The 12,394-nt window shown below is 36.1% G+C and overlaps 1 protein-coding gene across 3 annotated transcripts in view; it reads left to right on the forward strand.

Moving 5' to 3' along the window:
- The first annotated feature begins 3,871 nt into the window (after nucleotides 1–3,871).
- Nucleotides 3,872–12,394, forward strand: part of LOC307154220 (neural cell adhesion molecule 2) — a 318,857-nt gene continuing 310,334 nt past the window's right edge. For all 3 annotated transcript variants that reach the window (XM_079864005.1, XM_079864006.1, XM_079864007.1), the window contains exon 1: nucleotides 3,872–3,986. In XM_079864005.1, the coding sequence (XP_079720131.1) occupies nucleotides 3,935–3,986 (52 nt within the window). In that variant the 5' untranslated portion in view covers nucleotides 3,872–3,934. The remainder of the gene's footprint in view (nucleotides 3,987–12,394) is intronic.

Genomic DNA, 12,394 nt, shown 5'->3' on the forward strand with positions numbered 1-12,394 from the left:
TTTGAAGAAAAACAAAAACATAATGGGGCTAATTTAACTCAACATGTGTTTGGGTGTTTTTTTTTTATGCAGGCACATTAATGTCTCAGGCTGAATTTTTTACAATTATTTCTTTTTGATATTAAATGCATGTTTTTGTTTAGATTGTATTGTTCTACCCTTGTGACAGACTAAAAATACATCATCCAAATAGAATTATTTTATTTTTAAAAAATGATCAGAAAACAATATTTTATATTGGGCCATTTTCCCAATGATAACGTTTAAAAATAAAAAATAAAACAAAAAACTTTACCAAGTACAGTATGTGTGATTGATGAGCTTGATATGAAATGAGACGTGAAAAAAACAAACAAAGATAAATCAAGGTAAATATCACTTATTGTAAATTAAATATTTAATTGATACTTATTTAAATATCACGTATTTTTGTTTTGTCATTTTCAAAGCTTATTTGATGCAATTATAAAAACGTGAAAAAAATATTTAGTTATAAGCTCAGCAAGACAAATGTCTGCATAACTCCATTTACATTTAATTGGCATAATAATAACTAATTTGATTTAAAAATGTTTTTATTGAATATGCATTTTTGCTTTTAAATGTGTTTTTCTCAAGAGTGAAATTCAAGCTAACAAATACATCTCAACATGACAATTATTTACTTTTATTGACAATTATTGCTCAGACAAAAATGTAATACATTTATATAGTGCTTTTGCATAATTTTTAGATCCTCAGTGCAGATTCATAATAACTGCATGGAAAACAACACGGAAAATGGTCTTCAGTTCAGAATATTTCCTATAATGTGATCAAAGAAAGAAGTCGTATGGGTTTGGAACTTTGTAAGATTGACATTTTTAATTTCGGTTTTAAACTATTCCTTTAATTCAGGCTTTCAACAACATTTAGCTTTTTCTGATCTCATTTTCTGTCTATTATATGATCTTTTGGCTGGAAATGAATACAGTGTACAGTTGTTACAGTCTATCATAAGCTTGCAACATTTTTGGATTAATTTAACAAAAAATAATTGTGAATATAAATTAATTTGTTAGCAATCCATTAAATAAACATTCTTATATTCAATACTTTTAGTACTGGCTTATTAAGTGAAATTCCATTAGCATTTAAGTCATACTTTATATCAATATACATTAAGGAACACAGCTGTCCCTTCATGAATACATTGATGTCAGTAAACATCAATAACTTCAATAAAATGAGAAATGAACAATAAAAAGGTGTTTTCACACACCAGAAATAGTCTCTGCGATTGAAATGCTTGTGTTTTTCTGTTATTACAGCCATTTCCATTCTGCTACAGTATTCTGTTATTATATTTGATAAAAGCATTCCAGCAAGAGCACAGGGTGATGTCCATATACATAATCATACCGATCGAGACACCATTATTAATGTGCAATAATACTAATTTCAGCCGCTGACTGGGAGGAGATGATTTGTTACTCATAATTTGAATGCGACCCACTGAGCCTTGCTGTTTTATGATTTATTTCTCCAAAACATTCTTTGGTATCTAGTTTGGTCCTGCATGCGCAACACCGAGAGCTGAACTGTGCGTGATTATTTGTCATCTCTCTCACCTTCCCAAACAAATTACACTCACGGTCACAGCATACTAAATAAAGACAGCATGTCATTTGGGCAGACTAATGAGGAAGAAGCGAGACAATTAGACTTTTGAATTAAAGGACACAGGTGTTTTTACATAAGCATCAAGTTGGGGCAAGTTGTCACATTTTAAATAGTGTCATTTTAAACACTTAATTATTCATTTCAATTGGTCAAAACAATAATTTGATATATTTGTGTGCACATTTTTCCTGTTTCAGAATTGTATTGGCTAAAAAGCCATTTCTTGTATTACTTCAGATGTAGAATTTCATATACAAGTTTTTTATTAAATCAGTGTCATATCAAACCAAAAATTATTCAGACACCAGGTATCATTTTTGATATTTTGTTTACTAGTGCGTGCAGGACACTATAGTTCATTTATGCAAGTGAGTAGAGCAAAATAAAGTAAACTGTGACATATTTTACCCACAAAATTCTATTAAAACCAGTAAAATGTAATGAGCAGAAATGATTCGGACACTTTGAGCTGATCATGTTTTGCTGAAGTGTGTTTTGTCTTTAATTGCTAATGCTCTTTTTACACACAGACTGAACACAATGAAGCATTGCTTGGTGATTGGTTGAGCTAAACTGGTATTATCTAATTGTGTAGTTAAATTTAACAGCTGACAGATATTCAACATAATTCATGTGTGAGACAGTCTAACAGAAGGACGGACAAAACCAGTCAAATATCAACTCTGAGTTCATAACTCTGAGCTCTTTAGTACCATTTTCTAAACTATAGCGAATAAACTGATAATGTGAGAGATGTTAAAAGTGTCTGAATAACTTGCAGCATCTCTTCTCTGATGACGAGGGCGGGGCTATAACCTGTCACTCACATGAGATCAGCCAATAGCAAACCACAACCATCCAATCAATTCCCAATGACACAATCAAGCCCCGCCCACATTTGTTCCTGTTCCGGAAGCGTTTCACTCGGAAATACGACATAATAGAGGAGAAAAGACCAGAGCAACTTCACTTTCATGATGACGAAGTTGAAGCAGAAAGGTGTATATTAGATGCAGTAAATGATGTTTGAGAGCTTCATCTGAGAGGAAGGTTCTAATTATTAGTCTTTACACAGCTCTAGGCTGTGATTTAAGAATAATTAAATTCTTCATTAATTAATTCTTTTTTTTTTTTGTGATCGATGCAGCATTTGCAATGTGGTGTTATTTTCTTGACAATAGAGCTGTCAGTTATGAAAACAATCTGCAGAGCATTGCAAGTACCTATTTTAGGACTACTGCAGTCATTTATTCTGCTTTCACTTCAATTCATGTTAAAGGCCCACTGAAGTGCCTTGAAACACGCAGCATATTCAGTGTGTTGAAGTAATTTCCTCTGAAACAGGAAGAAGGGGCGGGGCATATCGAGAAGCCCCTCCCCTTTTTAAAAATAGCCAATAGCGTTTAGCTTATATATATAGTGCACTATGTGCCATTCATCAGGAAACAGTAAATGTGTGAACAAGTGACCAATTTCAGCAGCAGCTTCATCTGTTTTTAATGTAGGGGGCGGAGCTTCAGATTCTAGAGAGCATTTGATTGGACAGAAAATCTGATGAGAAGCTGAAGTGCAGAGTGATGTCTTCATCAGAATCATTGATCCATATTGGCGGAGTTTTGGAGCAGACTAGCTTATAGATAACAGTAAGGCTAACATATTCTTATTAAAAGCCAAAAAATTCAAGTTTGATTTCATGGGAACTTTAACTGCAGACCTGAAAGGGATAAATCAGATTATTTTTTTCATCATATAGGCCTACATCATTTACCCCATTTTATCACCCGCATGTCATTCCAGACCTGTAATGGCTTCTGCAGAACAAAATAAGTAGCCTTGGTAAAATAAGATATTTTGAAGAACTTTGTGAATCAAACAACAGTAGTATTTGGTGCACTGCTTTTAAAAAAAAAAAAAAAAAAATTCTTAGTATTATGTTATCTAATAAGAACCACTGAAAATAACGACAATCCTCAAATACACAGAGATAGAAAAAATATTATTATAATTAGAAAAATATATGTTTCTTTTTACAAAACTGTATTTTTTAGTATAGAAATGTGAATTGGACACGTTATTGATAGGTTGCAGTGAGATTCGCATTTCAGATCCAGCCACACACACACACACACACACACACACGGACACGCGCACACACAGAGAGAGAGAGGGAGAGAGAGAGAGAGAGAGAGAGCTGGATTCGCTACTTTCATTCGGCTCACTGAGGTTTCAACTAGCGACACAAGCGGCTGTCTGTCACTTTCACCTGCTGAAAATGATCCTCAAATTCACCTGTCTGCTCGGATTGCTGCTCTGCGGCTGTCAAGGTAAAGATATCAACATTTAAACATTTCAGTGGGCGGTCAAACAGCGGGCACAAGTTGGGCACCTCCATCTCTCTGCATCATCGGTCCAGACTCAGGGGGAAATCTGGTGATTTTGGGGTGTTTTGTGGATGGACACTGGATGAAAGAGGACATTTGTGCTGCTTTTTCCAACGTGGAGAGTTTGTGAGGAGAATCAATGCGCGTTTACCGATGATCCCTTCGCGTTATGATCGGTTGATTTATGATTGGCACATGACGTGTGTGGTAAATTCGCGGGTTCTGCAGTTCAGTTTAACGGTCATCTCTTGAGGAGATCGTCGCTGCAGCGTTTGCTCTGATTTTCTGAAATATAGGCTATCCAGTTTATTTCGTTAACCATTGTACACTAATGTTTAGAAAATTATCTCCTGTAGTTTTGTGAGGTAGCCTAATCAGCGTTATTATGTCCCCTCACACTTTCACATCGTTATTTTGTCCCTGCGTTAAATAATTTGTCACGCGCAGTTATCTTTTCCTTCATAATTTGATTGATTTACGTTTGTTCTTCCAGCTTGTTCTCCGTTTTATTTCTGTCTCTGCAACTTGATGGATTCGTTCATAGGAATGCGCGCTATAATGTTTTATAACGCTCGTAAAGTACGAAGTACGCTGGCACGCGCGTTCAGAGGTGACACTTCATCGCTTATATTTACAACGCGGCTGATTTATTTCAAAAGCTGTTTGTTGCTTGTTTCTGTGGATGGATAGTGTTCACTTACATCAGATAGACTGAGAGCTTCAACGCGACGCGATGAAAACTAGAGAAAACTATACCGTTATAATGGACGAAGGTGATTGCAACGCCCCATTATAGAAGTAATTTGTTTACTTCTCGACTTAATAACGCTCTTCGTTCTTCATAACGCTCGCGTTCTCGATTCGTCGCGTCGCGTTGGATGAACCCAGTGTCTTTGGCAGAACGACAGGTGGAGGTAGAGCGCTTCACAGTGTCCTCAGTCCTTTTGCAGTGCGATGTTATAAACATCCCTCTGTTCTCCGCCATCCAGATCTTGATAAGGAAATGCACTGGGATTTTCTTTAAAGAGTTTCTGCCTGTTTTAGTCTATTATAGTTCTAGTTATAGGTGGGTGGAAAATGAATTGTTTCGCCCACCAACCAGTGGCTGAATGAAGAGTTTTGCCAGTCATTGTTCTTTTTTTTCCCCCAATTCATAAAATTACTTGCTATGTTTACGAAATTAAAGCACTCTCATTTAGTCCTCTTAATCTGTTTATATGATTGATTTTTTGTAAGCTATAGCAGTGCACATCTTATCTATACTATTGTATGTGTTCAACTCTCCTGCTTTGCAGTTGCAACCATTGAAGTGTGCGCTTTTGCATTTAATAAAAGCACATTTCAATGCACATTTGGATTTGCAGTGACAACGCAACTGGACAGCTTTCAGTTTCAATGAGGTTTGACTGTTTTTCTGACAGATGTTGCTTAAAACATCAGTGCTATATGGTAATTGTCAAAGACATGATGCTGTCCATCACAGATAAGGCAAAATTACCTGCCAATGTGTAAATATCCACATTTGGCTGGTGGCGAGTGTTAATTTCCCACCCTGATTATAGACATACTTGGTGTCAAAATTGTGCAGAAATGCATTGTGGAGCATATGATTTGTTTGGATTTGCTTTATGGATTTTAATGGTTGACCAGCTGTCTCAGTGATCATATCTGTGTTAAATACTAGGTTGGTTTAAGTAGTCAATTAATTCAATTACACACATTGTCGGCGTCCAAAACAGATGTCAGCTGCCTAGTCAGCCAGTGGCTCGGTATAGACAACATTTCTGCATTAAATGCATTACATTTATCCACCTTTCTGAGAGCTTTGTGATGCTCTCCATTGTTCATGATAACATGTGAAGGCCTCAAGACCGGATTATATTACATATGGGCATTTGAGCACGTCTGGGGACGAGTATGATTGTCAGTTTACATGCTGTATATTGATTGTAACTGATAGTTTGAATCTTTTAAAGTCCCCCTGTAGTAATCAATCATTTTATCCCTTAAAACTCATCTTTGATCACCAAAATGACATATTTAAAAGTTTTTTCCTTGAAAAAATGTCTTCATGCCTTAAAATATCTTGAATGTAACTCGACACCCTTGCCTCATTTAGCATGCGTGGTTCTATGAATATGCAAATGAGCCCCGCCTCCACTCACTCACGTAACTCGACACCCTTGCCTCATTTAGTATGCGCGGTTCTATGAATATGCAAATGAGCCCCGCCTCCACTCACTCACTCAGCTCAGAGATCCACGGGTTGACGATCACACGTTGATCTGATTGGTTACAAGGTAGTTTGTGACGTCAGAAACACCAGCGATTTCAAAGCGTGTTTTTGAGACTGTCTTTGGTTCACTGCAGTTTTAAGGAGGAAATACTCAGCAATGGTGTCGACTTATGAATTTACACATGGTTTGTCTTCAAGCATATTAAAAACACCACATAGACACATAAACAACATTAAAAAACTTGATTTTCACCACAGGGAGACTTTAACATAACATATTTTAGATGATTTTAAATAATCTTGTAAGTTTTCCAAGATAGTTTTCTTTAGAGCTGCTAAATTAACTCTTTCTTCTCCGGCTTTCTGTGTTTTCACTGTTGTACGGTAGGGGGCGCTATGACATATTTTCTGAAAGAGTACTGAATCTCCAGATCAAAACACATGTGAAGAAGACGCAGAAATAAATGATATCATATGTAAGCAGATGCAAATGGAAAATAACCCGATTATCAACATTAAACAGCTTATAAATCAAAACCGCCTAATGTTACTGAATGAAATGTCGGCTCAGGACGAGCTGCAGGACTGTGAAGTTTTGGGGCTGTTGATGGACTCCATCTGTGTTTAGATCATCGTTCTGAATCCAATCCAGACGTACCGATCCGGACCACAGCCTTTTGCTCAAAATGTTGCTTTTTTATGAAACTCGCCCACATTCAAGTCTTGATAAAAAAAGCATTTTCTTTTTTTTGTTTAAAAGCAGAGGGTCTGTTCTTTCTTTTGATGTATTGCATGTTCAGATATTTATACTGTACAACAAAAATATTCTGGGGGCCATGGAAATTTTGTGAAGATGATAATAAGGCAACAAAGAAAAAATGCCGGCAGGGAAAGAGTTAATAGCAAGACGCTGTCAGTCAGTCAGTCACAAAAGGCTGTGAACAATGGCACATCTATTATTATCGGAAAAAGAAACGTGTAATGTTGTCAGAATCAAGTGTCGGATTCTGATAACAATACTTGTTTTCTTTACAGCTTCTGCATGTGTGTGTGTGTATGTGTGTATAAATTGTCCACTGAAGGATTGTGCCCTGAAGAAACGCTGAAAGAAAACAGGGCACATGTTTAGATTTTCATTCGTCTAAAAGTGAATTTGATCCGAGCTATCCTGAATTTATGAGTGCGAGTTTCATTAGCATGAGCTGCGATGACATAACGGCTCTTATTGAGTTCAGATAAGTCATTGTAAGATGCTGAGCTTGATATTCTGTTTAGAAATACCCGTATACATGCATGCCAGGTTGAATGTTAACACTCGAGAAGCTCTTGAAATTGTCATTCACTTTATTTTGTCCGTTTGTGGCACAGAAATGCTTCGCTTAAGGGCTTTTTCTCAAGAGTCCTTCTTTGTGATTTTCCTCACACAGCATCACGGATATATAAAAACATTCAGCCTTCGTTTTCCATCTTCACGCTCAGTGTTTCTGAGGTCTGGGCTCTCGGCGCAGTGAATTATGCGCTCTGCGGCGTGGCTGCGGATATCGTGTGCTATGTTAAGTGCCATAATTAAGAGATTTCTCTGAGTTGCGGGGAGGAATCTCAGTGGTGGGAGTAATAAAAGATTTATGTGGCGTACCGTGTGAAGAGTGTACGTCTGAAGTGCATCTCCATGGAGAAAAACATGCACGATCTGCTCACTGGGGACGGGGGGAAACGTAAAGCAAAGCGTGAGACAACTAGAGTAATGGTCATGCTTGTACAAACACGTACGCATGCAGATGCATGCATGCTCTCAATATGCAAGCAGACTAACCTTTATTTACCAGGAGAAATAGCCACACTGCAGCAGCAAACAGTTCAGAGGCATACGAAAGTCACAGTAAAAATAATATATGTGACCCTGGATCACGTCTCCAGTCTCGAGTCGCACGGGTATATTTGTGGCAATAGCCAACAATACATTATATGGGTCAAAATTATCCATTTTTCTTTTAAGCCAAAAATCATTAGGATATTAAGTAAAGATCATGTTCCATGAAGATATTTAGTAAATTTCCTACCGTAAATATATAAAACATGTATTTCTGTGAGTGAATGCAGCACAATCGCCAACATAAATGAACAACTTTAAAGGAGATTTTCTCAATGTTTAGATTTTTTTGCATCCTCAGATTCCAGATTTACAATAGTTGTATCTCAGCCAAATATTGTCCTATCCTAACAAACCACACATCAATGGAAAACTTATTTAATCTGCTTTCAGGTGATGTATACATCTCAATTTCGAAAAATGTTTTGTCTGGTTTTGTCATGTATTACAGTATAAACCGTTTGCATGCTTGCTTCTGCAATGGTAGATTCTTGCCTGTGCTTTATTTGCAACTTTGAAGAATCATTTTTACAGTGCGTGATGCTTGACTTAAAGGCCCACTGAAGTGCCTTGGTACGCGCAGCTTTGTTTGATGCGTTGACGTAATTTCCACTGAAACGGGAAGCTAAGGCGGGTCACATTGAATGGCTCCTCCCCCTTTTCAAATAGCCAATAGCGTTTAGTTTACCTCACAGACTGACAGCACCGTGGAAGCGAATCCGAGCGCTGATAATACGGTCGATTCAATAGTAGAGTTGTGAATAAATTCTAGCCATTTCATTCTTAACCAACGTACATTTGGAAAAGGGAATAAAACTTGAGCGTTCGAGCAACTGAACACACACTCCAACACATATTGCTCTGTGACGTGTCAACGCCTGGTTATTTATAGCATAGGGGGCGGAGCTTTAGATTCTAGAGAGCATTTGATTGGACAGGAGATGTGATGAGAAGCGGTGATGTCATAAAAACCCCTAATCAATCCATTTTAGCGGAAGTGAGAGACTGTAAGTTTTGAAACACACCAGCTGATTCATAACTTTAAGACTAACATATTCATAGTAAAAACTAAAAAACTTAAATTTTGATTTCAGAGGGACCTGATAAACATGTCGAGTGCAAAAACCCTCGCTTAGTTTTTGTACAAATCCCTGAATTTGGCTTGTGTGCTGTAAAACCCAGAGCACTATTTGATTAATGAGTGGAAGGGCGTATAGATATAAACCTAAGCCCACATGAAAACAGAACTGTATCAGGCCCCTCCATCCCGGGGGAAATATACATGAGGAAAATCATTTTAAAGTGTGGTCGTATTCAGCCTTAGAGCTGCATAAAGTGCTTATATCAATGATGCTGTATGCATATAATAATATAATAATATGCTTTGATCCCCATGGGCCACAGAATCAGGGAAGATTTACATAGATTCTGCTTATAACACACAGGTAATCCTGAGAACTTTTTTTTTTTATCAAGTTTGGTTGCTTTGTACGCACCTTTGCTTTATTCTATATACTATATATAGAATAATTTATTTATAAATCAAGGTATTTATTCTATATACCTTGGTTGCTTTATTCACCTTTATGTTGTTTAAAAATCTTTTTTTATTCAAGCTCTGCTCGAATAATAAATATATTTTCCTGAACATAAATCGCACTGGGTCAAAATTACATTCTTGAGAGAGAGAGAGAGAGAAAAAAACCACAGATAAGTCACTTCGCAATTAAATATCACATTCAAAATGTATAATGTAAAACACTGGTAAATAAAAACAAAACACTTACAAACATTCTAAACACTACAAAACATGTATTTTATTCCTCTTACTGCACAACAAATCTTGCAAATTTAACGGTGTACTTAACAAGAATGGAAATACTGTATGTAAGAATAAAAATTAACCATTTCTTTTTAAATTTAATTGGTCTAACAAGTGCAAATTGTGTTAAAGTTGAATGTGAGGAGAGAGAAACACTGAAACCACAAGATTTATGTAAGAACAAAATAAAATTCACCAACAATTTATTTGTTGCATTGACCGATATTTAACACAATTTACCAAAATAATGATTTCTAATACAAGAACAGATAATTTAAGTTTAGACATGCAACTTTTTTTTTATGACTGCATTCAGTTTGATGAAGAATACACTGCAATGATAGAACTGATATCAAGGTTAATTTAATTATAACCTATAATTAAGTCGCTTTGGAAATAAGATGTTTATGATGATTAAAAAAATGCAACATAATCTGGAAAATACTGGAAAACCACAGTCTGCACATTCAGAAAAATGCTTGGTAGGGATGCACCAATATGAACATTTTGGCGGATACCGATAACCGATATTTCCTTATATTTGAAAGCCGATAACCGATATATTGACCGATAAATCTAAATCCAATTTTTTTTACATAATTTTTGAAAGCCTGAATACAAAAACAAAAGTCTCACCATTATTTCCATGTCCCAAGCACACAATTATAATGTTTTCATTCAAATTTCATGTAAGATTTTACACTGCACATGTTGCACTGAACTGTATTTCCCTTTTTTGAAGTGATTTCAATCATATTTCAAGCAATTCAAAACCATCATGTTGAACAGTGCGAATCTGAAGAGTCTCAGCTGAAGGAAATAATACATTATTTATCGGCTTTAATATATCGGCCAAATGTTTTATCAATCTTATCAGATTAAAAATTAACATATATCGGCCGATATACACTGATAAAAATGATTTTGTGATGAAGTAAATACTACAGAAAAAAACAATGTAATTTACATGAAAAAGTTAGTTCAGACAAGAGTTAAAAAAAAAAAAGTAAATTCTATATTAGTACTCAATTCAAGCGTGTAGAAATGAAAACATAAATATCAATGTTATAAAATTAAGTAAAATTACTCAACTTTTCTGATACTGGTGTTCCCATCATGCACTGGGCCTTGAATAATTAATGAGGTTGATTTTTCACAGTTTTCCAGCTGAATTTACTCTGTTTTATCATTGCTTTTGTTGTTAGGATTAGTAACGTGCCATTTTGTGACATTTGGAGTACATTTTCTACTCAAAATGACATTCAAACACAAAAACGATCCATCAAATGTTACCGTCATTGTGTATGGTCTACCACGTATTCAGGTCTCTGCGTTCACATGGTTCTTAACGTCTGATATGTAGATATGCTGTCTTACACAATATCTATTGTATTAGTTACTTAGGTATTCTTAAGTAAACATATACTTTAAAAGTGTGGCTTAATTCAATTTTATATTGTATAAGTGAAATGTATTGCAAAGGAAACTTCAACTAAATAAATATTACTCAACCTTTTACTAGCCAAGTTAAAATTACTTATTTTCTGTGTTACTTTCACTTAACTTTAGTTAATTTGTGAAATTTACTTAAAAAATATGCGTGTGAAATTTACTTAAAAAATATTCGTGCAAAAACTTGCCAAAGAAAAATTAAGTAAATTTGTTTTTTTTCAGTGTATCGTGCATCCCTAATGCTTACAGTCATACAGATCTGTACATTTACATTTTTGGTTGAATTATACCTTGTCTTATTGAACATTTACATGCTCAATTTTATCTGAAGTGATTTGCATTACATTCTCGGTAAGCATTCAAGTAAGAACTGGACTTTAGCCACTATATCCCACAACATTCACAGAACTTGAGTCAGAATGAGTTTGTTTGTGGACTTTCCTAAATGTATTGGAACCAACGTGTGGAGTTTCGTCTCAATGGAGGGTCTTGGCTGTGAATGGTTTCCATCTATTCCTGCTCCAGGGTTTGATGTGCAGCATCACAGTGACTCACCGAGCCTTGTGTGTTTCCACATCGTCCTCCTCCTCTCGTGGATTACGCCGCTACGGCACGGATAGCAGGAGTCAGAAGGAAAGCACAATATCTATGAGACGCTGCATGTCTGTTCAGAGACAGCTGTGAGTGGGCGTCCGGCGAGCTTTCAAAACCACACAGACTGTCAGTCTCTCTGAAGACCTTCTCACACACACACACACAATCGTGGAGCATCTTGGTCACTCCCCACAGGAACCAACAATCACTAATGAGATCGCTTTATAACCTCGGCTGGTTCTCCTACACAGCATTTCGATTATTTGCAGAGCATGTGGGGTCTTTAGTTGTTTTTCTTGAGAAAAAGCCTCAATAATCGAATGATTTTCAGAAGAGATCTCAACAATGTCTCAAACTGTTCGATTGGCCAAAGCTTG

This window comes from Squalius cephalus (genome assembly GCF_949319135.1).
Source record: "Squalius cephalus genome assembly, chromosome: 2".
NCBI classification, from domain to species: Eukaryota; Metazoa; Chordata; class Actinopteri; order Cypriniformes; family Leuciscidae; genus Squalius; species Squalius cephalus.